The sequence below is a fragment of the Dermochelys coriacea genome, chromosome 3 (genome assembly GCF_009764565.3).
Source record: "Dermochelys coriacea isolate rDerCor1 chromosome 3, rDerCor1.pri.v4, whole genome shotgun sequence".
NCBI classification, from domain to species: Eukaryota; Metazoa; Chordata; order Testudines; family Dermochelyidae; genus Dermochelys; species Dermochelys coriacea.
In genome coordinates, this window is record NC_050070.1 from 150,777,907 (window position 1) to 150,802,729 (window position 24,823).

A 24,823-nucleotide genomic window follows, 5' to 3' on the forward strand; every position below is an offset into this window, starting at 1 on the left:
TGGCCCCAAGAACTGAGGGGAGCAGGGGGGATGGGGACCAGGAAGACTCCCTGGAGAGACTGGAGGCATCGGGGGGCTAGGGCACAGGAATTCCTGGAGAGTGGGGTGAGGGGGGAAGTGGGGTGTCAGGAGTTGGACTAGCAGGCAGACTTGCCAGTACTGGGGTGACAGGGTAGGGGCTATAAGGAGCTTCCCGGGTATTGGGGCGAGCGGGGGAACTGGGGCGTATGTGTCCGGCGGGAAAAGGGCTGCGGCAGGGAGACAAAATACCAGAAGCCGCAGCAACCTCCGTTCTCGCCGAGCCAGCCCCGGCCCTTTTAAGGCGGAGGGAGACGGGGGCCGGGCCGGGCTCAGCCCCTATATAGGGCGGGCGGAGGCGGCCCCGGTTTCTCTCTCTCTCGCCCGGCCGCGCCGCAGTCCCCGCACCAGGGACCGAGCCCCGCTTCTGCCCGATCTCCCGCCACCCCTCACGGTAAGGGGCGGCCGGGGGCCTGGCTTGGCCCGGGGCGGGGGGCGCCGCGTCCCGAATGGGGGGCGCCGGGGGGGGGGGCGCGCACGTGGCTCCGCTGGGCGCTGCCATGTTGAGCGGGGGCCCCTCGTGGCGGCTTCGACTGCGGGAGCGCCCGGCCCCCGCCTCTCGGGCTGGAGGCTCCGCCGGGCCTGGCCGGGCCTTGGGTGGGGAGCGGGGCCTTGGCCGCTCAGCAGGCGGCGGGGGCGGGGGCGGGGGCGCCAGGCAGCTGCTCTGAGCCCGGGCCTGTTTTTCAGATGCCTGAAGGAGCCCAGCATGGGGAGGAGGAAGTGGAGACCTTCGCCTTCCAGGCCGAGATCGCCCAGCTCATGTCCCTGATCATCAACACCTTCTACTCCAACAAGGAGATCTTCCTGCGGGAGATCATCTCCAACGCCTCCGATGTGAGCCGGGGGTGGGGGGGCTCCGCAGCGCTGCCGCTGGGTACCGCCGGCTCTGCCCGCCCCTGTAACTGGGGCACCCGTTGCGTTTCCTCTACCCGCCCAGGCCCTTCAAGAAGCCTGGCTAGCGATGAAAGGGCCCTGTAAGGTGCCTCGGCCCTGCCCCTAGAGGACCCATCGCTAAGGGGGTTCTGTCTCCCTGCCCTTGTCCTAAGATGGCCATCGAGGGGGCTGGTTGATGCCAGATGGGCTGGTGGTCACCTGCCCTTAGGAAAGGGTTGGAGAGCCCCAAATCATCCCCCACGCTCTCGCTGGAGGAGTAATTCAGTATGCCCGTAGGTCCTGGCATGGTGCAGCCCTGCTGGCAGTGGCCCCTATCCCCTAGTTTCATTTCTGCTGCCCTTCAAGGAGCTGGCATTTGGTGTTTCCTGTTTGTTTCCGGGTATTCGCTCTTCCTGTGCGTGTGGTGGGTGAATGAGCCTGTGTCTCTGCCCTGCATGCTGCTCTGAAGGGGTAGCTGTGGTGCTTCTCTCGAGAAGGGCCTCTTGTTTTTCCCTGTGGAGGGGTTTGAGTGAAGCCAGAGCTTTTGTGGCAGATCTGTGTCATGGTGATGCTATCTCGAGAGTCCATGGGTCTCCCTGCCCAGAGCAGGGAGAGTCCAGGATCCATGGAGCAGGTGAATGGTGGGTGGGCCTTGCTAACAGTCTCTGTCCTCCCCCAGGCCCTGGACAAGATCCGTTATGAGAGCCTGACAGATCCCTCAAAACTGGACAGTGGCAAGGAGCTAAAAATTGACATCATCCCTAACCCTCGGGACCGCACCCTTACCTTGGTGGACACGGGTATCGGCATGACAAAAGCCGACCTCATCAACAACCTGGGCACCATTGCCAAATCTGGTACCAAAGCCTTCATGGAAGCACTGCAGGTGAGTGGCTTTCAGCCTGGGCTCTAGAGCACTTGGACCCCTTGTGGGCCTGGCCAGCTACTGGGCTCCTGTCCTCTGCAGAGCCTTGCAACTTCAACACTCAGTACTTGGCTAAGAGATGACCTCTTTCTGGGCCTGTGTCCTCCCAGGGAGCAGCCCACAGTGCTTTTGGCTTGTCCATGTGTTCCACTGGTCCCTCCTGCACAGAGGAGGTGACGGTGCCCTGCCCTATCTCTGTCTGTATTTGTGGCCTTATCGCTGTGTGTTGGCCCAGCTCCCTGCTATTGGGACACAGCTGGTTGCGTCTCAGACATACCGGTCTCTTGCTCTTCTCACCCATTCTCCTTCCCCTTGCAGGCGGGTGCTGATATCTCCATGATTGGGCAGTTTGGCGTGGGCTTCTACTCTGCCTACCTGGTGGCTGAGAAGGTCGTGGTCATTTCCAAGCACAATGATGACGAGCAGTATGCCTGGGAGTCATCAGCTGGGGGCTCCTTCACTGTCAAAGCCGATCATGGTGCGGACTGTGGTAATGGGGTCTGCAGGGAATTAGCCACTTCCCTCCCCTCTGTATGCCAAGGGGTCCTAGAGAGAGGGGTCTGTGTGAAGTTGGTCACCCCCTTCCCACCCTGTCTGCATGGGGCCCCCAAAGGGGTTTGAGGTAGCTGGTGACAAGATGGTATGGCTGGATAAGGTGTTGTAGTCTGTAGCTGCCACCTGGTGGGGAAGCTTGAATCAGTGGGGGAGAGGGTCCAGGCTCATGGGGTAATGTGTGAAGCCTAAGTGACCAGTCAGCTTGGGTTAGGTCCCAGGTCTAATCTGTGGAGAAAGCGCCCCTCAGTGCTAACCAAATCCATGGTCTAAGCCTGGTGCAGGGCCAGTGTTAGCTGTGGATCTTCCCTCTCTGCTTATGGATGGGGTGTCTGACCTTGGCTCCTATTGGAAACACTGTGATGATCCTCCCTTTAATTTAGCTGTGGGCTGCACCTGGCACTGACACGAGATCTGTAGAGTGAGCTCTGTCCAAGGCCTGTGGCCAGTAATGCCATCATCTCTCTCCTGATGTCATAGGTGAGCCCATTGGGCGTGGCACCAAGGTGATCCTGTACTTGAAGGAGGATCAGACAGAGTACCTTGAGGAGCGGCGGGTCAAGGAGGTGGTGAAGAAACACTCCCAGTTCATCGGCTACCCTATCACCCTTTATGTACGTATGTGAGAGATGCTGGGACCCATGGGAAGACCAGATGGAGCATGGGGGGAAGCCCAAGCTGAGAATGGGGAGAGGATGGTACATTCCACCTTGAGCTTTCCCAGCCGCACACGGGTGTGCGTGTAAGAGACAGTGATGGGCTTTACCAGGGTCTGGAGGCAAGGGCTGTGCATTCATCTTGCTGCTGCAGGAGTTGGCCAGCAGAATGGTACAAGGGTAAGAATTAGTTCACTGCTACTAGGGGGTGGGATCACCGAAAGGGTGTACTGCAAAGTCAGACTCGCATCCCTAAATCTGTGCCGGCACCTTGGGCCATTGCCTAAACTGCCAGGCAAGGGACTAGGGCTGGACCCCAGCACTCTGTCTTCACTTACATTATCTTCTATTGCAGGAGCCATGGGGGGGGGGGGGGTGTCTCACCAGCTGGTTGTAGCCATAGATCCTTTATCCTCTGTCGGCCCAGCCACTGGAAAGCACATGTGAGAAATTTGAACCAGTGCTTTACCTGCAGTGCATCACTGCAACCTTTAGTCTTTGCATGGAACCCATCAGACTGAAACTCCCATCTCCCTTGGGGCAACTGTGTCTCTGTCGCTTCCCCTTATCTCCTGTGCATAAGAGGCCCTGAGTAAGGTAGGTGCCTTGGCCATGACCCTCTTTGCTCCTCTCCCTACAGCTGGAGAAGGAGCGGGAAAAGGAAATCAGTGACGATGAGGCAGAGGAAGAGAAGGGGGAGAAGGAGGATGAGGACACAGCCCCCAAGGATGAGGAGAAGCCCAAGATCGAGGACGTGGGCTCAGATGAGGAGGAAGAGGAGGGTGGTAAGGGCAAGAAGAAGAAGACCAAGAAGATCAAGGAGAAATACATCGACCAGGAGGAGCTGAACAAGACCAAGCCCATCTGGACCCGCAATCCTGATGACATCACCCAGGAGGAGTACGGAGAGTTCTACAAGAGCCTTACCAATGACTGGGAGGACCACCTGGCTGTCAAGGTGAGTGTAGAGCCTGGGCTGGGCACACTGGTAGAGTCCAAGGTTCCCTTTACCTCAAAGCAGGATGGATTAGTGCACAGGTCCACATTTCTTCATCACGGGGTGGGCTCTAGTGTAGGAAGTGGGGGGGGGGGGGCCCAAAATGCTCTTTTAGACCCAGTGAGAAGTGACTGAACCGCAGCTAGTTCCTCTACCAGGGGAAGCAAATAGCTGGGCTGAGCCCGTTTGACTTATCATTGCTGGTCCTGGGCATGGAGCCTCCTACCTGGGTGTGGTGCAGGTTTGCTGGCCCTTTGATCAGGGTGACCCTCACTCCCAATCCCCTGCTTCATCCATGTGTGCAGGGTTCTCCTGAGGCCCTGGCTGACACTCTGGCATGAGCGAATGGGGATAGGAGCTGCTGCTTTGGGGGCCTTAGATCCTGCCCAGCATTTGCTGGAGGTGGAGATGTTGGCACAGTGGGGAAGAAGGGGAGTGCAGAGTCAGTGCTGGGAGACTTGCTGTCCCACCTGTCTGATGCATTGTGCAGTTTGCTCTAAGGTAGCCATTCAGTCCCCCTACCCAAGGCCCTTTGGGTGCTCCTGCAACCAGGCCAAAGGGAAGGGCTCTCCCCAGGGGAGGGTTAGAGGAACGAAGACCTGGGAGCTCTGTTCATCTCACCCCCGTGTCTCCCAACCTGCAGCACTTCTCTGTGGAGGGGCAGCTGGAGTTCCGAGCTCTGCTCTTCATCCCGCGTCGTGCCCCCTTTGACCTCTTTGAGAACAAGAAAAAGAAGAACAACATTAAGCTGTATGTGAGGCGTGTCTTCATTATGGACAGCTGTGACGAGCTCATCCCAGAGTACCTGAGTAAGAGCCCACTGTGTAGCACCCCACCCTTGTGCAGAGCTCCCTCTCTAAACAGCTCCCTGGCTTCTGGTATCTTCCCAGCTATGTTAGTTGCTTCCTCCCCATTGCACCGCCCCAGTACATCATACAGCCTTGCGGCACTGCTGGGAGGGATGCAGAGGTTCAGGTCTCCTGATGCAGCCTGGAGCTTGGGCTTCCTGCTTGGCACTTCTGTTCTCATGCATGGGGGATGGGTGTATGGAGTTTTTAGCCTGGCTGTTCTGATCACCCTCCCTGGTCCCTGGCTTCTTTCCTCCCCTCAGATTTCATCCGGGGTGTGGTGGACTCTGAGGACCTGCCTTTGAACATCTCCCGGGAGATGCTGCAGCAGAGCAAGATCCTCAAGGTTATCCGCAAGAACATTGTCAAGAAGTGCCTGGAGCTCTTCTCAGAGCTGACAGAGGACAAGGAAAGCTACAAGAAATTCTATGAAGCCTTCTCCAAGAACCTCAAGGTGAGAGACCGCCAGCCCACCACCTGGGAGCAAAGGGGATGCTGCTCTGTCTCAACATGCTCCACAGGCAGGCACTTGAGGATCCAGAACTAGTCTATGATCTGTTCCAAGATGGTGACTTTTCTGGGTTGGGCTCATGGCTCAAACCTGCTCTTCCTGGGAGGGCTCTGGAGCGGAGGGGCCAAACAATCTGTCATCTTAGCAACCAAGAAGGGCGAGTGTGCCCTAGGGTGCTTGAATGGAAAAATGCCTCCCTAACTGCATCTACCCCCAACCTCAGTCCTGGGTGTGAGTGGGGTGTTTGGGGGGAGGGGCTAGATTTCCCAGCTCTTGAGGGCAGGAGAGTTAGTGAGCCACTTCCTGGAGCCTGCATATAAATCACCTCCTCTGCCCCCAGCTCGGGATCCACGAGGACTCAACCAACCGGAAGCGCCTGTCAGAGCTGCTGCGCTACCACACGTCGCAGTCTGGCGACGAGGTGGCCTCCCTCTCTGAGTATGTGTCCCGCATGAAGGAGACTCAGAAAAGCATCTACTACATCACAGGTGAGGGCTGCTGGCCGGAGGGGGCCAAACCTCCCTCCTACCTCATCACCCAGCCATATTTCCTGACTCTGCCTCCCCCAGGTGGAGACTGTCCCTCAGAATGGGGATCACCTCAGCCTGCTAGATTTGGTGTAGCTAATGCAACACCAAGAGGGTTAGATTCCCGTGGGGGCCCCTCCTATCACCCCAGAATGGACTTTTCTGCCTAGTTACTGCCTGGCTCCTCTGGTTGCTAGTGTGACATGGGGAGTTCCCCTGACAGGTGGGCTTGTATGGAAAGGGGGAGCCTCCTCCCCAGAAACTCTGCTTCCTAGAGAGAGGCTCTTGTTAATCAGGTGCTTTGGGATCCTTGGCTGGGAGGTGGGTATGCAAGTTTTGTGCCTTCCATTCTCTAAGGGAATGGCCAGGCCCTATCCTTGGCACCGTGGGGCCAGTAGACCCTTGTAATAGGACTTCCACATCAGCCTCACGGGCCATGTCTCAGCCGAAGTGTAGCCAGTCCCTGCCAGGGGACTGCTGGAGACCCTAGAGTGTAGCCAGCTCCGAGCCCTGGTGACCTCTTGTTTCCCCCAGCACAGGTGAGAGCAAGGAGCAGGTGGCTAACTCCGCCTTTGTGGAGCGTGTGCGGAAGCGCGGCTTCGAGGTGGTGTACATGACAGAGCCCATCGACGAGTACTGCGTGCAACAGCTCAAGGAGTTTGATGGCAAGAGCCTGGTGTCAGTCACCAAAGAGGGGCTGGAGCTGCCAGAGGATGAGGATGAGAAAAAGAAGATGGAGGAAAGCAAAGCAAAGTTTGAGAACCTCTGCAAGCTCATGAAGGAGATCCTGGATAAGAAGGTTGAGAAGGTAACTGGGGGTGGGATGAGGATCCCAGCCCAGGGCCAAGTCCTGGCTCAGTGAGGAAGGAGAGTGGGGTCCCACTGAATGCAGACAAGGATTGGACCCTGGCTCAGTGCATGGCCTCTGGTCTCCCTTGTCTCCAGCAGAGGATCAGCTGAAGGAGACTACAGGTCCCAGCATGCACTGCAGCATCTTGCTCTAAGCTTCTGGGCTGCAGGTGAGGGGCACTGACCCAAACCTTTGATTATAGGGGTAGTGCTGTGGAAATGTGTACTGGGTACCAAGGGGTTGGCTGAGCTGCTGGTGCTGTTATAGGCAGTGTTCCTGAAGCTGGCTGAGAGATCCCTATTTGCTTTGGGGCTGTCTGTCCTCGGGATGTGGTGGTGATGTGGCCAAGCCAGAGGGGAGATGCTGTGCTGTGGAGAGCATCTGTGCCCTTCTCTGCAGCCAGGTCTCCACTGCCTGTGGCTTCTTGGCCATTTGTGGGTGTCTCTGGTTGAGCATGACATAAGGGCTGGTGTCCCTGCATCTGCTGTGACCAGACCCAGTCAGAGGCACTAGACCCTGCTGTTTTTTGCCTGGCCTGTTAACACTGGGGTGCCTCTGCAGGTGACCATCTCGAATCGGCTGGTCTCATCGCCGTGCTGCATTGTCACCAGCACCTATGGCTGGACGGCCAACATGGAACGTATCATGAAGGCCCAGGCGCTGCGGGACAACTCCACCATGGGCTACATGATGGCCAAGAAGCACCTGGAGATCAACCCCGACCACCCCATCGTGGAGACTCTGCGCCAGAAGGCCGAGGCTGATAAGAACGACAAAGCTGTCAAGGACCTGGTGGTGCTGCTCTTTGAGACAGCCCTGCTCTCCTCTGGCTTCTCCCTGGAAGATCCCCAGACCCACTCCAACCGCATCTACAGGATGATCAAGCTTGGGTTGGGTAAGTGCCCCAGGTGACAGGGAACCACAAAGAGTTGGCATTTGACGGTAGACACTGGGGAAGGAGCTTTTTTCCAGCTTTTCAATGTCCGGGATCCAGAGACCTGTTCATGGTGGCTTATCCTGAAAGCTAGAAGTCAGGGGCATGTTAGCCAGTTGAGCTTGTCTTTGGCTTCAGCACAGAGCAGACCTCCTTGGGAAGGAGTGGTAATAACTCTTATCCTGCTCCAAGGACACTCATGATGGCCACTAGAAGGAGCTCTGACCCCTCAATCCTGGCTTATCCTTTCCTCATTTATGGAAGGAGTGGTCCCAAGGCGAGCTTTCCTGACCTGGCTCGCAGCAGGAAGTGCAGTGAGGAAATGGCCTGCGGGAGGCGCTGTCTTCTGGCATGAAGCCTATCCTAGTCTTAAGCCATGACAGGAGAGGGTAAAATGTGCAAACATGGTAGGGCCTGTGCAATAGTCAGCATGTGGAAGGCCAGTGGCAGGTGTTGGCAGCACGTGAGTGGAAAACTGTTTGAAAATGGGCTTTTTTTTCTAGTGGAAAACTCTGACTCTTCAGCGAGAAATTAAAAACCCAAAATGTTCCATGGTAACTTCTGATTCAGCAATGCTGCCACCAGGGCCTCTCGGGGTTTGTAGTTTGTGTGCCTCCATTTGTCTCTGTGGGACTCACTACATCTCCCACAATGCACCACTCCCCCATTAGCTCCTGTGGCCCATCATGGGGAATGTAATCCCTTGGAAAGTTTGGCCCATGGAGGAGAATGGGAGGAGGCACCATGGCAGCATCTCTGAACTGAAAGGTGGCTTTCAGGCCATGGCTTATTGCCAGGTAGTGGGCGTTTTCCAGGAAAAGCAGACACGCTTTGGCACGCACGAAAGAGCATTGATGGAAAGCTGGTTTTCTGCTGCAACTCGATGGGCTGGAAGTGTTTTGCCCAGTTATCCAGGAGAGGGCCCTGGCCTAGCTGCACTCTGGGCTTACTGCCCTTTTGCTGAGAAGTAGGGGCCTGTTCCTCCTCCGTGTTGCTCTTACGGCTGCCCCATCCTCTGGAGGTCCTCTTGCTCTGCAGTGGTGTGTGTGTGTGTGTGTGTGAGAGATCCTGGGGGTGGCCCTCAAAGTAACCAGCCTGCACATCTCTCTCCCTCCCCAGGTATCGATGAGGATGAGGTGATTGCAGAGGAGCCCAGTGTTGCTGTCCCTGATGAGATCCCCCCACTAGAGGGAGAGGAAGATGCATCCCGCATGGAGGAGGTGGACTAAAGGGGGCCATTCCCTCTCCAATCTTAGCTCCCTGCATCATCTCTGCTTGGAAGGGGCAGGGCCTGGCCCCTACAACTGCTACTGACTCCTCAGCTCCCCTAGTGTGTTTCCCCACTTGTTTTCCCCCTATCAGTAGTGGGTAGGGTTGCAGGGTGCCAGCCCTGTCTGGTCCATCTGTCTTTCTGCTTGTGTTGAACCAGCTGCTTGGGGCGGAGGATTGTGCTGATGGGTTCTGACTTTCCCCCATGGGGGGGGTCTTGTGCTGCTCCTGGGCACCAAGCACCCACCCTGCCCCAGCTGGGGTGAGCATTGAGCTTGAGGGTCCCTGTCCCCTCTCCCCCAAGCACAGCAGGGAGCCCAATACCCACCCCTCTGGCTGCTGCCTGCATCCTAGGGTAGGATGTTGTATTTTGTCAGCCGTTTGGTTTTTTTGTTCTACTGAAATTAAAGTATCAAATAGAGAATGCGGTTTACATAGAGCGGCTGCCTTGTCTGTGCCAGCTCTACATGGTGTGGGGAGATTGGGCCCCAGTATTTCCCCATGGGGTGGTGCCCAGGAGAGGTCTGGGTTGTGCTGGGAGTTCCTACAGTACCCAAAGGGAGTGATGGCAGGTGTGGAGGGAGTCTGGGGCCACTGCAGCACCAATTTTGGAGAGCAGTGCTTTTTGGAGGCTGAGTGCTGCATTCAAAACACTGCTGTGCTCACCCTGGTCTCTCTCAGAACTGTTCAGACCAGTTGCAGCCCCAAGCAGTTGTAGCCCCTGCCCTTGGGGTCAGTTTAATGAAAGGCCCTGGAGCAGGAGCTGAGGCTGGGGCTTGTGATGCTATTGCCCCTGCTTGGCACATGTGTATCTGGCTGCTAGGGTAGCACTTGCTAAACTTCAGGCTGTGTGCCAAGTGCAGGGAACTGGGCGTGTCCCTTTGAAGGGAAGGCAGGGTTTGAGGCTGCAGCTCCTAGTCACTTCCATAGTCCTGCTCTGTTGCTTACCCTCCAGCTCCCATGTGGAGGGCACCTACCTCGCTTTGACAGTGGCTTCCTGCGGAGCTGGGTTAGCTCACCTCTGCCTTTTTCAGCAGGGGGCAGCTGCACATGTGCAAATGCTGTGGAAGTCTAAGGCAGAATCAGGGCCAGCAGGAGTCCTGCCTCTGCTGCGATTTGTGTAAGTCTTGTCTCAACTACAGAACTAATCTACACTGTCCCAAAGTCTGTGGGCAGCAAACTGTGTCTTCAGCCTGCTCTCCCCAGGAGCTTTCTTAAGATCCCATTCCAATTTGCACAACCCTAATCCAAGCAGCACTGCCCTTAATGGAGCTAGAATTCAGGGGCTTTCTTCGTGTTGTGCTCTCGGCTGACTTGGATCCTCCGAGGTGGTGGCTGAGTATCTGCTGGTTAAGCTAGCAGCTGCTTTCCTGGCCTGGGCAGTCTAAAATCTACACAGTGGAAGAGCTGCTTCTGTGTTCTCCTGGGCTACCTTCTTGGCTCTGCTGACCTTGGTCCTGGAACACATGTGGAAGAAGTGCCAGCTCTGACTTGACTTGCTGCCTTCAACAGGAGACCTAATGGAGCCAGTGTGGGAAGAGTTCACCCTTTCCCCCTAGGCCATGTGGCAGTCTGGAGAGCTGCTCCTCTCCAAGGGAGTGGAAGAGGTGTAGGACTCCAACCTTGTCACCACAAGGCACCCTCTTCCTGTCACAACCAAGGCCCAGTGCTGAAGCTGGCACACTCCTGCGTGAAGTAGTTCCTGTAGTTTGTCTTCTGGGGGTTAATTTTCTCCCTGTAAACCCTGTCTTTGCTTGCTTGGCTGCTCCTTCCTCCTTGTGGGGCAGAGGGAGAGCCGGGACCCAAATCACCTGGATGGATCTTCAGGACTGAGCCAGCTTGTGGGAGGGTGCTAGTAGCTCCTGGACCTTGTTAGGCTCTTGCCCTCAGGGCTGCTGGTGGTCAGAGGGCAGCTGTGAGGGGCTAATTGACCTAAGGGTTGGCTGGTGTGCTGAGGGGGGGAGTCTTGGGAAGAGTCCAGACCAACCCTCAACAGGAGGGGCTGGAGTTTTAGCAGTAGGGGACTGGAAGTAAAAGCCTGGCTAGGGGCTGGTGGTTACCTACCCTCCACTTTCTGTGGTTGTTTGCTCTCTATATCCTACCACCTAGCTGGCCCAGGCCCCATATCCTTCCAGGTCTGGAAGTTGTATTGAGTCTGGGTGTATGGCTGGGGTGAGGGGTTGGCCACAGCTGCCTGCAGGTTTGTGAGGGTTTAGCAGGAGCTTTGCAAGGTTTTGTCAGAGGAAGAGGTAACACCACCAATCATCTCCATGATCCTCAGTGTCCAGTACACTTATACCTACCCCAGCTGCAGCCCGCAGCAACTCTGTCCACAAGGCTGGGTGAGGGGGCAAGTGAGCCACCTGCTTTCTTGGTTACTTGCCAGAAGCCACAGCCTGTGCAATACTTGCACAAAATGGAGCAATCTCCATCTTCAACACAAAGCAGCAGAGCCTACAGCTCCCAGCATGCAACAAGGGCTGTGCCCTAGAGTACAGCCTGGGGGCTTGTGGGCTGCATTGCATGCTGGGAGTTGTAGTCCTCCACTTTTATAATAAAAGCAAGCTGCTGTGGGGCACACTCAGACATTCGGGGGCTTTTGCTGAACAGCAGCCCTGGCCCAACAGTCGGGGGGGAGCAGGCCAATGTTCTTCGAACAAAAAATAGTTTCACATGCAAAAAAAGACCCATGCCAAAAACAAATGTCACTTCCCCCTCTCAACAAAACATCAACTTGTAACCCCCCCTTTTTTTTCAGGGGCAAAGTGGAGGGGGTGAAAAGGGTGAGCCAAGGTGGGCAAACTGGGATAAAACCACCCCTCTGCCTAATTCCTTCCCTCTTCTACAGCACCTGTTGTGGGTGACCCACCAACCCAGCCTGCCTTCCACCATTCTCTGTCACTGCCCTGCAGTTTCCCCATGCCTAGGAAGGGGCACTGAGATGGGAACAGGGTTTGGTAGCCTGAAGCCCCACTAAAGTGTCTCTCACCCCCTTCCAAGAGGTGTCATGTCTAAAGTGGCTGCTCTTGCCCAGGCAGGCTATTATCACCAGTTGCAGGGGACATGCTCTAGTTTGCACAACTGCACTATGGCTGAGAGGGAGAAGGCAGTGGCACCTTAAGGAACAGGCATTCTCACCGTGGATTCCTGTCTCTGACAATGGCTTCAGTGGAAAAGGTAAAAAAAACCAGAAAGGACAATGCCCGCTGGCATACACTCTGAAGTGGGAGGGTTATAACCTTTCTATTTTTAACCACCAGTCTGAATGGGGCAGTTCTTGTTATCCATACAGATGCCTGCTGCTTTTCTGAATTCTCCTAGGCTCTTCGCCACTGTAGAATATTGTGGCAGTGAGTTCCACAGACTAACAGTCACTACCTGAGTGTGTCCTTTTATCCAGTTTGAATTTGGCACCTTTCAGTGTCATAGAGTAGCCCCTGGCTCAGGTATTTTGACAAAGACTGAAGAGCAGTGCCCAACCTACCTTCTATAGACCACTCACATCCTTGCCTTTCATCTCTCCAATAAAACAAGCCCTGTGTTTTTCAGTCTCTCCTGCTGCGGAAGTCTCACCCAGTCTCTGAGTATTCTTGTCACCCAGCTCTGACTGCCTCTCTTGCTGCTTAATCCTTTTTGAGAGCAGGCGACCACAAGTGAACACACTCATCTGAGCACGTTATGGAACAGTGTTTACCTAGCAGAGAAGCTCTTCCCTGGCTCTTCTTCAAACAGCTTCCCATTCTGCTGGCTCCTGCCTAACTGCTCCCCACACCTTCCTCCTCTAGGGTGGAGGTTCTGAAGCTGGGGTTTGACACACAACACAGCTCCATGAAGGCTTTACTCCCTTACAGACTGTTACAGCAATGGAGACTCTGGGTAGCAGGTGCTCAGCAGGGCTTAGAGTGGCCCCTACTCAGCTGTGGAAGGCAGAGCTAGAAGAGGCCCCGGCTGACCAGAGCCTACTGCCCAAGAACAAGACATTCATGCAGCCTGACTCAGGGCACAGAGAGCTAACAGCTGCCCTCCCATCCCACAGAATCCCTGCACCAGCCGCACAAACGGGGACACTGAGCAGCCAGTGTGAGCAGAGGGCTCAGGTTGGAACACAGTGCAAGCCCAAAGCCCCAAACCTGGCTCTGCCTAAAATGGAGGGAGGATGCCCTTACGGGTAAGGCCCTGGACTAGTCTAGGTTCAGTACCAAGGTCCCCCCCACCATTCCTGGGTGACCTCAGGCAATGCCCTGGGCCTGTTCCCCCATCTGTAGGCTGGGGCTAATAATACTACCCTGCCTCCCCAGAGGGATGTGGTGAGAAAGTCAGTGTGCGCGCCACTCAGCCACAACAGCATCCAAGTCCCTAGCCAGAGAGCTTTCCCCCAAGTGCATTCAGACCCCAACATTCCACCCCGGGACACTGTTTGCAGCAGCTTTTTAATTTAATAAAATAAAGAGAGACCAAGTTGCATTTTAAAAGTACCCAAACCATTCCCCTAGCAGATGGGGGGCCCGCTCTGTTTGGAGACAAAACAGTTACTGGGTCAAACCCAGGTTCCCGAGGTGTAGCCAGGGCAATTGGTTCCCTGCACCCAGGATTAAGAGCAGCCCCGTGCAGGGAAAAGGAACCTGGGCTGAGCTTTGTCCCGTCTCTGGGACCGCTGCATATCACATAGTCCTAGCCAGGCTGCTGAGTGGGCTGGTGCTGGCACCTCCTGCTTGCAGGAAAAGGAGAAACAAGAAGGGATATTTCAGAAAGGGGATCTTTGTGCTTTTCTAAACGGTAGGAGCCAATTACAAATTCCCAAAGCCAGAGAGCAGAAAGCGCCCTCAGGGGATCCTGGGTGTTCTAGTTCAAACCCATGACAAGAGTAAACATAAATGAGAAAGGAAAAGCAGCACAAAATGGAAAAAGAATGGAGCCTGTGTGCATCACAGCGTAAGGGCCAGGCTAGGAGACAGAAATGGAGAAGGTTCCCAGCAGGGACAGCGTAGTGCACTGACCTGCCAAGACTACTGTTCAAGAGGAACCTGCCACAAATCCAGACTGTTATACTGCAGCTCTTTTACCAGCCCTGGAATGGGATGTGGCTAGGGAGGCCCCATGCTCCTGCCCCATTCCCTACAGCGCCTCCTGTTGGAAAGGCTGGGACTGACGTAGCGGGGTCCAGCCAGTACTCCTGCCTCACTCCCTATGCCACCTGCTGCTGGGGCGGGGCAGGCTGAGACTGGAGCTTCCCTCCCAATCATACATATTTGTAAAGAAAAATGATAGTGTTTTCTTGCTGTTCCCTACTATCGTCTCTGTAGTGAGGAAAGAAATGGGGAGCGAAGCTGGAGACAAGAGTGCCAGGGAATAAAGCACCCTTGTTCATCAATAATCTTAAACAGAAGCCCCGAGTACCAGATGGAGCTAGGGCAGGAGTTAACCCCCCTGCACTCCTGGGAACTAGACCTGCCCCCTGCTCCCTTCCTGGGGCCATCTCAGGGAATTGAAATACTCAGACCTATTAAGGCAACAGGAGAAAGGTGCGGTGGAGGCCTGGAAAGCACCTCGCTTCTTCCAAGCCCACTCCAGCTCCTTGTCCAGGAAAAGCAGTTGGCAAAGGGAGTCATTGTTTCTCCTCCACTCCTCAGTAGGTTCATGAAGAGAAGAGAAATAAAGCAAGTGCCCCGCAATGGGAGAGGGGAGGAGGGCACGGTCTGTGCCATGGCCCCTAAACCTTCTGCACTGGGACCTCGCTGGCGGGCAGCTTCTTGCTACGCTTCTTCATGCGGCTGCGGGCATAGACACGCAGGAAGAGAGCCATAAAGACCACGGCCACGCCCAGCCCACCCACCACGGTGATGGCGTGCCCGTAGATGAGGCAGGACAGCAGGATGGCAAAAGCTTGGCGCAGCGTCATGATGATGGTGAAGACGGCCGCCCCAAACTGATTGATGGTGTAGAAGATGAAGAGCTGGCCAAAGGCGGAACAGATGGACAGCAGCACGGCGTGGGCCGCAAACTCAGAGTGGCGGGCCATGAAGCGGGCTGATTCCAGCAGGGCGCCCTGCTCCAGCAGCGAGCCCATCGTGAAGAGGCAGGAGAAGACGTTCACCCCAAACATCATCTGCACCGGGGACATCTTGTAGGTGAAGAGGGCGTCCTGCCAGTTGGAGGTGAAGCTGTCGAAGACGATGTAGCCAGCCAGGAGGATCACGCCTGAGAAGGTGGTGACGGTGGAGAGGTGCTTGTTGGGGGCACTGGAGAGCAGGAACATGCTGACCCCCACCGAGATAAGCACCGCCGTTAGGTACTCCCAGTACTCGTAGCTCTTGCGCGACACCAGCTTGCCCATCAGCATGACTGGGATCACCTTGGAGGCCTTGGCCAGCACCTGGGTAGGGAAGCTGATGTACTTGAGTGCCTCATATTGGCACCAGCTGCTGAGGATGTTGGAGAGTGAGGCAAAAGAATACTTGTACATGGGGGCGCCATGGCGCGGCTGCTTGGTCAGGGCACAATACAGGCCTGCTACGGTGAAGGCCAGGATCCGGTTCATGAAGACCAGAAACTGGGAGTCTTTGAACTTCTCGCCAGGATTGGTCTCAGTGGCCCCATATGTCCGGGTCATGACACGCTCCTGGAGGACGCCCCACGTCAGGTAGGAAGCCTGCAAGGCACAAAGAGCAGAGGGTGAGTGAGGAGTAGGGATGGCAGCCAGCAGCCACCACATACAGGGAGGAACAGGCCCGTCTGAGCATCTCTCCATTTGTAGCCAGCAGGGACCAGGCCCCCCCACTGCATACCCAATGCGCCCAGCAAGGAGATGGTGCCTGCCGCCACCACCACATCAGCAGTGAACCAGCCTGCCCAGTTACTTCATCCTCACTTCCACTGCCCCGACCAGAGAGCCAGGGGAGAAGTCAACCTGGCTCCTGCCCAGCTGTGTGCAGAGGGATCAATGGGCAGCATTTCATTATGCACAGATCTGGAGAGCACTCTCCACCCAAGGACAGCTCCCCCTACAGTTAAGGCTATAAATACTCAATGAAAAACCTGTTCTGGCTCTCGAGTGCACAGCCACAAACTCAAACAACACAGGAAGTGACAAAGCAAGCGTCCCAGCTGTCGCATTAACTCTGCCCTTGTACACTTTATGGGATACACTTCACAAGATAAACAGTTCTGTATTAAGCTGCCCGTTTAATTAGAAAAACAGGAATAGACAACATGGCAAAGACATGCCCAAGATCCTGATGCCCGTGGAACATTCACGCTGCAGTTCCTGCTCTTTAACTCTGCAGCCTTGGTGGCGCATTAACACAGGTTTTTGCATTTACTTTCCTAGGTCATTTCTTAAATAAAAACCAATTCTAATTGCAAACCCAGAAGAGGAAACTGCCCTCCATGAGAGCTATCATCTGTGCATCTATGTACTTACATGGCCCTGCTGCCACAGTATCGGAGCTCCTCACAGACATAATGGAGTTATTCTCCTACCTCCCACTGTACCACTGGGAAACTGACATACGGAGAGATAAAGTGACTTGCCCTAAATCACACAGCGAGTCTGTGACAGAACCAGGAACTGAACGCTGATCTCCTGAGCCCCCATCCAGTGCCTTCACCACGAGACAGTTCCTCCTCTCATTGTTCAGGCGGCATTTCGGGCATTTTTCCTGTAGCTGTGACTCAAAGAAGCAGGATCACAGTTTCCTATTCACCTCAGCTGAACTCAAACACCAGAGAGATTTTTTTCAGTTTCCTAATAAAATCTACCTGTGGGCAGAACCTGAGCTTAGGACATTCCAGCCCCAGAGGTGAGAACACGGGTTAAACTGTGTAGTGCTCTGATGCATGAAGCATGGGGGCGGGGGGGCGAACAGCATTCAAAAACCAGTTCTAAATGGCAGCAGCTCACCCATCCAGGTGTGCCGGGAGCAGACAGACAATAACTTCCAACCCACCCGACACTGGCTGAATAGTTCTCCAAGACACTCAAAGGGCCACGCTGGCAACCAGCCTGGAGCACGCAAAAAAGGAGTGCCCCACAGAGACTCCGTGTCCCAGTATGCAATGCTGCCAGGCAAAACTCCATGAGAACACTGGATGCTGGGACTCAGTCTCTTGAGGCCACCAACTGGCAACCTGTGCCAGGTCATAGCTCTATCTCCGCCCCACGGCAGGATGGCAATGAACACGTCGGGGCTCTACCTGGAGGCCAGCAGCACAGAAGAGCAACTTGAGGACCTGCTGGGCTGTCGAGGACTCCATGGTCTCATTGCGGGCTGCCAGGGAGACATCATCTGGGTGTGTGGACTTGGTCTCGCTGCCAAAGACGCATGACTTGATGATGGGGAAGCAAATGCCACGGCCTGGAGGGTTGAGAGAACCAGGAAGGTCACGTTAACTCAGGAGGGAGGCTTTCTTCCCTCCCACCCCCCTCTGCCAGTGCTAACCCACCCACCAACCTGTCTGGGCTGTGGCAAGGTAGAGCCTGGGGCCTTCTGTGGGCTGCATCTATAAAGCACCTTCAATTGGCTTGCTCACAACCCCCCAATCCTCCTTTGCCAACAGGGCCCTTCCCAGCTGAGAACAGACAGTAGGCAGGTGCCCAGAGCTCACCCATTTGCAGATCTGAGGGGCTCTGCACATTACCCACAGAGCTCTATGTTGGTTGCCTCTAACGGATTCCAGAATATCTAACAGGAAACAGCCACAGTTGAGATAAAGCCATGCAGATGAGCTAGATGAGTTTAGCTGTCTCCGGGTAGCCCCTAGCTGGCACTGAAGAAGTGAGAGACCTCTGCAAGGGGCTCAGGGCTGGAACAACAGAGAGGTAGAGGAGCTGGGGTGTGGAACTGAGGGGCATTGGCGGATGTCTGAGGCGAGGCCAGGGGTACAGAGGTTGGAATTGAGGTGCATTGGCCCCCTCTTACCTGTCTCCAGGTAATTCTTTCTCTTGAAGTACTGGATGAGCAGAAACCCCGGTACCATGATGCTCGCATAGCCCGCAGCATTGAGGAAGAAACGGAAGAGCCAGAAGTCCCCCCATGAGTCCTGTAGAGCAGCTGATACGACCTCACTGGCAGCCATGGTGGGGAGAGCAGTCAGCACGACAGCCAGGCACAATCTGCCAAGAGATGGCAATCTGGGCGGTGAGCTGCAGGGGGGCCACTGGCCCAGCCAAAAACACCAGGGATGTGCCACAGCACACACGGCCTGTGGCAGATTTCCCCACAGCTCAGGAGCCATTAGCACACCAGTAAACACAGAGATCAGCACTTTCCTATGGCTTTGCGAGGATTCCTACCACCTTCCCAGTCACCACGTCAGCGGCAAGCTGGGAGTGCAAGATCCCCTACCCCTGCTTTGGGAGTTACCCAGGTGCACCTTCAACATGGGACACCGTGATCAAAGTTCACCCCAAATGGAACATTGGTGTAAGTCACCAGGGAACACGGGAAACTTCTCAGCGGTCTGAAATGTGTCCTGGCTAAATTCCATTCAGCCTTCCCAGTTTCAGCTGGGCACAAGAGTCTTTCTCCTTTCTCATCCAGTGTTGCTGTGAGACTGCCAAACAGTTGTTGCGTCCACCACCAGGGCGACGTTTTGGGGAGGGTGAAGCAATTCCAGTGTGCAGGGCACTTGGAGGTCAAGGGCACAAGAGAAAGGAATGTTGTTTGCTCAGGTTTTAGGAGCCAGGGTGTTTGCACCTCTGAACATTCAGGCTCTCGGAGTGTCTGGGATGCTGCTAGTGACATGGCTTTAGACACACACTAGCTCCAAATACTTTTCCTCTTTGGGGTTCTCACTGGCAGGTGTTTCATCTTCAGCCAATCTTTTATGGGGGGGGGGAGAGGGGGAAGCCAGGAAATGGAAGCAGCAGCTCCTGTTTCAGCACCTTCCTGTAAAGCAAACAACAGCTGTGGCTCGGGGAGGGCCCAGCTGGGAGTTCCCCCTCACACATCCTGCTGCAGGAGGGGGAAGTGGGACTGGGAGGGGGAAGAACTTCTGGGGCTCTCAGGGGAAAAGGGGAAAGTGGTGACCGGACACACACACCTTAGAACGTGCAAGGCCATTCACTAGAGCTGAAATCACCAAGGCTCGTCCTCAACGCCAGAGAGAGCGTCGGGGCTCAGGAACTTTCCCATAGGCATCTGGGGTGGGGATTTTACCACCACCCTCCTTGGGAATATTCAGCATTCACACAACACCAGCTTAGCCACTAATCTGCCACCATTAACACAGTAGGGGTCCACAGGAACCGACTGGAGTTCTCCCCCCCGCAGGATAGGCCCAGTATTGCCCTCACCTCTAACTTATATCCTGGGACAACGTTATATTACAAGAACAGGAACAAGGCCTGCATGGGGATCTGGGTCAGCGGATGCTGGGGTCGCTGCATCACCAAAACGATGACTTTCTATATACACATCTGCCCACAGCAATTAGACTGGGTCAGAGCCACCTACTAAGTGAGATCAGGGCACTGGAGGGTCAGGACTCCTGGGTTCTATTCCTGGGAATTGCTGACTCAATCTATGGCCTTGAGCAAGTCCTTTCCCCAGCTCATGCCTCAGTTTCCCTGGCTGTAAAACAGGGATGATGATAGTCTCTTCCCTCTGGGGCTGCAAGCCTGAATTAATGTCTCAACTGCTGCAGGGACCTCTCATGGAAGGGGCCAGAGAAGGGCAAAGTGTTCATTATAGCAAAGTGCATTGATGGGTCCCCTAGGGAGCCTCCTTAGAGGACCCTGCAGTATCAGGGCTATGGGGATCATGGATATAAATTTAACCCTTAGCAGCCTAGAGGAAAGACAGGAAAGAAAGTTGCCTTTGACATCCCACCACCTACAACCCCTCCCTTTCCTCTTAGTGAAAGACCTGTGTGGCATTTCCCTTCCCCAAACAGCCTTGGGAAAAACGAGCAGTCCTTGTGGCACCTTAGAGACTTAACAAATTTATTTGGGCATAAGCTTTTGTGGGCTAGAACCCACTTCCCAAACTCTAAGGACCTTGTCAAGACAGACACCACAATTTGCACAGAAAATTCCCTTTCTCATGTGACTAACAACACAGAAACTCTCAACCCAGAGAGAAGTTCAAACCACTGCTCCTCCCTGGGGCTGCCTGGTTCACATGCATTAGCACATGCTGCAACAGCTGGGTGCTGACAGCAGGGGGACAGTTCGATAACCCTGGTTTCCCTAAGGAAGAGGGGCCTGAGAACATTTCTGTGCAGGCTGGGTTCTCGCTAGTGACATTGAGGACATTGCTGACTTAGCACCATCCCACAGAAATCCCACCTCTGCTCCCCTCATTAGCATCTCCTGCAGCAAGGGACACACACACAGGGTTCTTGTATTTAACCCCTGGGCCCAACCATAGGCAGAAAGTACATACACACTCCCACCTGATTTGTCTGAATTGTCCTCATTCAGAATTAAATCCTCATTGATCACAGTGGCCCTGGTACCTTGGGCACTGGAGTGGGACCAGCAGGAGAAGTGCCCCCTGCTTCACTGAGGTCAGATTTAAACTAGATTGAACTGCGGGCGTGGGGTCAGGACTAGCAGACATGGTGTGTCCCTCCCACCAGATACTTGGAACAGCAGCTGTGCTGAGGACAGCAGGAGGGGTCAGCTGGGGCAAGAGCTAAGGTCAGCCTCCACCACTGGTAATCCCTAGGGCTGGGGAGATTTCAGAGAGAGCGAGTGATAAATGGTTTGGTTGTTGGGTGGTGTCTGCTGATGCCTCCCTGGCCCCATCCAGGCCCCCATGGGAGGAGTAACAGCTCTGGTATCCCAGGCCCACAGCCAAGGGGAGGGTGCAGCTGGACAATGGCTCGCTCTATTCCTGCAGCTAGCAGGCCCCACCAGACAGTTCCACACACCAGGTCCCTCCCCTCTCCAACAGGGTGGCTAGTGTTACAGGTAGCACCACATAGCCGCAGCAGCTCGGCAGCACTCACCAGGCATGAAAGGAGCTTTCATAGGCTCAGGCTCACAGAGCAGCCAGGAAATTGGGCAGACAAACTCAGCTACTGTTCCTCTTCCCAGAGACGGGGCAGTTTTCTGACGCACAATCCCAGAGCCAGGGCGGGACAGAGCCCCTGACCCTCCCCTCCCATCCCGATGGAGATTCTAACTTAGCCTTTCAGGCACCTCAGCACTTGGGCCCTGGACTAGGAGTCGGGAAAGATCCCTCTGTGCAGAGTAAAACCCACCTAACCTAGCTCAGCTCTAAGACCACAGGGAAGGGGAGAGAGGAACCCTTAGAACAAACAAACAAATCCCCTTGCCCCATGGGCTCCTCACACAGCTCTGCTGCTCCTCGGTCACAACCTGCAGCCCCCACCCTGCTGTTCCAGCCCTGGGTTCCCCCCACCCCCAGCTCAGCCAGTGTCCCATAATTCTGACCCACAGCCTCCTACTATCCCCATGCTGGGCTCCTCATATGCAGCTCCACCCATGCTCCTCACTTCTGACCACCCCATGCCTGACACTGCTGTTAAAGAGGCCAAACCAGATGTAAGTGCCATTTGCAGTGACTTTTCTTCAATTCCTTAGGGAGTGGAAGATTATACGACCGGCTACGTTCATCGGCACAGTGGGAGTTCCCATCCCACCCAACAGACGAGCCATAGCCCCTGGATTCCTACAGCAGACTGGCCTTGGCAGTGCCTGATCTGCCAGCAGCATGGAGTCTGGAGTGAGGGGGCGCAAGGGCTGCAACAAGTCTCTCCCTCAGCAGCCTTCGGGGCCATGGTGAGCTTGGCAGACCTTATCTAGCTCCCTGTGCAGAGTATTACCAGCAGGACACTCCTGCAGTGATGGAACAGGGGGTGTCAACATCACTCAGTCAACATGGGAAGGGCCTGGCTCCAGGAGACCTTGGGCTTCTCTGGCCTGTGAGTGGGCACTCTGATCTGTGGGGACCATTTCTTGCTTCAAAGGTTTTAAGTGGGGTTTAGGCTTCCCCCCTGAACTAACAGGTGGTGCCAAGTTACCAGCATTCTGCCTTTTTTGATTTGTCTAGTAGGACCAGATTTTCCAAGAGAGCTCAGTGCTCTATAGAAAATCAGGCCATGAGCATCACAGTGGGAATAGAGTGCTACAGAAAATATGCTCCTGACTCTGGTGCCGCAGTGGGAGCTGAGCACTTGACAATCTGGCCCCAAATGAGCATGCTGAGCTCTTTTGAAAAGAGCTGCCCCTCTGCAGTGATCAGGCCTGGGACAGTCCTAGCCAGGCCATGGGGACTCTGGGGAACACCTTAGGAGAAGGGAAAAGCTTGGAAACTAAGGGCTGTGACTGGCAGCTGAGTCCAGGGAAATCTAGTTAGTCCTGATCTAGGTGTCACATACCACCAGAGGAGCCATTCTCAGGGGGATCCCCTGAATTACTCCTTCCTCCAGCACAGGGGTTCTCAACCTTTTCCTTTCTGAGGCCCCCCCCAGAATGCTATACAAACTCCATGTCCCACCTGTGCCACAACAACTGGTTTTCTGCATATAAAAGCCAAGACCAGCATTAGGGGGTAGCAAGCAGGGCCCCATGCCACCGGGGGCATCGTGAAGCTAAGCTGCTTAGGCTTCGGCTTTAGCCCCGGGTGGTAGGGCTTGGGGCCCTGGGCTGCAGTTCTGTGCAGAGGGGCTTTGGCTTTCTGCCGTGGGTCCTAGTGAGTCTAAGACCGGCCCTGCTTGGCGGACTCCCTGAAACCAGCTGGCGGTCTCCCAAGGGGGCCCAGACCCCCAGAATCACTGCTCCAGCATAGTGGAGACATTGGTCAATTTGCCCAGTGAGACCCAGACCCCGCAGACACGGAGCACCCCTAGAAAGCATGGAACGTACCCCCTCCCCCCCCCCACACAGGCAACTTCCAGTGAAAAACCTCTTCACTGGCTCAATCCCACCAGCCTCTGGGGGCTCTACCCCAAAGCCAGAGCCCTCCTTAGGGATTGCTGCTAATAAAGGCCTTGTCCTGGACACACATGGCCACAAGGACCCTGCAGGCCAGAGCCAGATGCCCTGCGCTGTTCCCACCATGCCACAAACGGAGATGTCGCCACAAGCAAGTCATGGCTGCCCACTTCCCCAACTCAGGCTGGGGCCAAGACGTGGCTCAGGGAAACTGCCCGCAAGGGCTAATCTAGTCTCCGGTTACTCTAGGCAAGTGCCAGCCCTGCCTCGGGCAGCTGCCCAACCACCCATCCGCGGCCGGGGCAGGAAGCGGCGCTCGGGGCCCGCTCCCTCCCCAGGGGCTGCTGTACTGGGACACGCCGGGCGGGTGACAGCCGGGAGCCCAGCGGGGCAGATTCAGGCGGAGCGCCCCGCTCCAGCCCGGACTCGGGTCTGCCCCGCACCGCCCTGCGGCAGGGGCCGGCCCGGGCCCGGATCGGGACCCCCGCCCGGGCCCGGGCTCCATCCGGCCGAGAGTCCTGCCTCCCGCAGCAGCCGATCGGGGGGGCCCTCGCCGGGGAGCCTGCCCCGACCCCGGGCTGAGCCCCGCTGCGGGAGGCGGCTGCCCCACGGCCCTCCCCAAACCGGCTCCGCTCCGTGGCCGGGGGGGGGGGGCGGCTCCGGCCGGGGCCGGCCGCTCCCCCCGACAGGGGCCCCTGAGCCGCTGCCCCCCCCGGCGGGGCCCGGGCACGGAGCCGGCGCTGCGGCCGGCGGGATCCAAGCTCCCCCCGGCGCCCCCGCCCCCACCTGCGGCCCAGGCTGCCGGCCGGGCCGGGGCGCGCGCCTCCGCGGCCCCCCCGCGCGCCCATGAGCTTCCCCGCGGCGGCTCCGACCAGTCCGGCGTGCGGCGGCGGCGGCAGAGACCGGGGCCCAGAGCGCAGCCGCGCCGCTCCCCACAGCGCCGCCCGGCGGCCGGGAGGGGCCCCGAGGGCAGGAGCCTGTGGGGAGCGACCCAGCCCGTGCCCCGGCCCTCGAAGGGGAAACGGCTTGGGGGGCGGAAGGGGGCTGTGGGTGGGGGACGAGGGGCATCAGTGGGGGGTCAGTAGGGGGCAACAGGGGGCTGTGGGTGGGGGTCGAGGGGCATCAGTGGGGGGTCAGTAGGGGGTAACAGGGGGCTGTGGGTGAGGGTCGAGGGGCATCAGTGGGGGGTCAGTAGGGGGCAACGGGGCTGTGGGTGAGGGTCGAGGGGCAGAGTGGGGCAGCAGGGGGCTGTGGGTGGGGGACGAGGGGCATCAGTGGGGGGTCAGTAGGGGGTAACAGGGGGCTGTGGGTGAGGGTCGAGGGGCATCAGTGGGGGGTCAGTAGGGGGCAACGGGGCTGTGGGTGAGGGTCGAGGGGCAGAGTGGGGCAGCAGGGGGCTGTGGGTGGGGGACGAGGGGCATCAGTGGGGGGGCAGTGAGGGGCAGCAGGGGGCTGTGGGTGGGGGATGAGGGGCATCAGTGGGGGGGCAGTGAGGGGCAGCAGGGGGCTGTGGGGGGGGGACGAGGGGCATCAGTAGGGGGCAGCAGGGGACTGTGGGGGGGGGTCGAGGGGCATCAGTGGGGGGTCAGTAGGGGCCAACGGGGCTGTGGGTGAGGGTCGAGGGGCAGAGTGGGGCAGCAGGGGGCTGTGGGTGGGGACGAGGGCATCAGTGGGGGGGCAGTGAGGGGCAGCAGGGGGCTGTGGGTGGGGGATGAGGGGCATCAGTGGGGGGGCAGTGAGGGGCAGCAGGGGGCTGTGGGTAGGGGATGAGGGGCATTAGTGGGGGGTAGAGTGGGGCAGCAGGGGGCTGTGGGTAGGGGTTCAAGGGCCTGATCAGTGCTTGGGGGACAAAGTGAGAAGAAGTACTGAGTAGAAGCAGGTTTAATTTTATTGGGGCCCA

At 56.6% G+C, this 24,823-nt stretch overlaps 2 protein-coding genes across 6 annotated transcripts; one reads left to right on the forward strand and one right to left on the reverse strand.

Annotated features, from left to right (window-relative positions):
* Positions 1–295: 295 nt before the first annotated feature.
* HSP90AB1 (heat shock protein 90 alpha family class B member 1) lies at positions 296–9,453 on the forward strand. Its single transcript, XM_038394175.2, has 12 exons — positions 296–472; positions 766–912; positions 1,631–1,837; positions 2,195–2,354; positions 2,909–3,042; positions 3,725–4,042; positions 4,725–4,890; positions 5,193–5,383; positions 5,781–5,928; positions 6,507–6,775; positions 7,379–7,712; positions 8,871–9,453. The coding sequence occupies exons 2-12, from the start codon at positions 766–768 to the stop codon at positions 8,978–8,980; spliced, it is 2,184 nt and encodes a 727-aa protein (XP_038250103.1). The 5' UTR covers positions 296–472; the 3' UTR covers positions 8,981–9,453.
* Positions 9,454–14,360: 4,907 nt separating this feature from the next.
* SLC35B2 (solute carrier family 35 member B2) lies at positions 14,361–23,843 on the reverse strand. Of its 5 annotated transcripts, none has more exons than XM_038394180.2 (4): positions 23,710–23,843; positions 17,939–18,132; positions 17,214–17,374; positions 14,361–15,669 (listed from the first exon to the last, which is right to left on the reverse strand). In XM_038394180.2, exons 1-4 carry the CDS (start codon positions 23,769–23,771, stop codon positions 14,731–14,733), a joined length of 1,356 nt encoding a protein of 451 aa, XP_038250108.1. In that variant the 5' UTR covers positions 23,772–23,843; the 3' UTR covers positions 14,361–14,730. The 5 variants fall into 5 exon arrangements, with proteins under 5 accessions (XP_038250108.1, XP_038250107.1, XP_038250109.1 ...); XM_038394179.2 differs by having other exon boundaries at positions 17,939–18,907; positions 23,710–23,816; XM_038394181.2 differs by lacking the exon at positions 23,710–23,843 and adding an exon at positions 20,973–21,555.
* Positions 23,844–24,823: the final 980 nt, after the last annotated feature.

Coding starts and splice junctions, on each gene's coding strand:
- HSP90AB1 (XM_038394175.2), top strand. CDS start 766: ATGCCTGAAGGAGCCCAGCATGGGGAGGAGGAAGTGGAGACCTTCGCC. Junction 913..1,630: donor TCATCTCCAACGCCTCCGAT/GTGAGCCGGGGG, acceptor GTCCTCCCCCAG/GCCCTGGACAAGATCCGTTA. Junction 4,891..5,192: donor GCTCATCCCAGAGTACCTGA/GTAAGAGCCCAC, acceptor TCCTCCCCTCAG/ATTTCATCCGGGGTGTGGTG.
- SLC35B2 (XM_038394179.2), bottom strand. CDS start 18,254: ATGGCTCCTGAGCTGTGGGGAAATCTGCCACAGGCCGTGTGTGCTGTG. Junction 17,375..17,938: donor AAAGAATTACCTGGAGACAG/GTAAGAGGGGGC, acceptor TCAACCCTCCAG/GCCGTGGCATTTGCTTCCCC. Junction 15,670..17,213: donor TCTGTGCTGCTGGCCTCCAG/GTAGAGCCCCGA, acceptor TGTGCCTTGCAG/GCTTCCTACCTGACGTGGGG.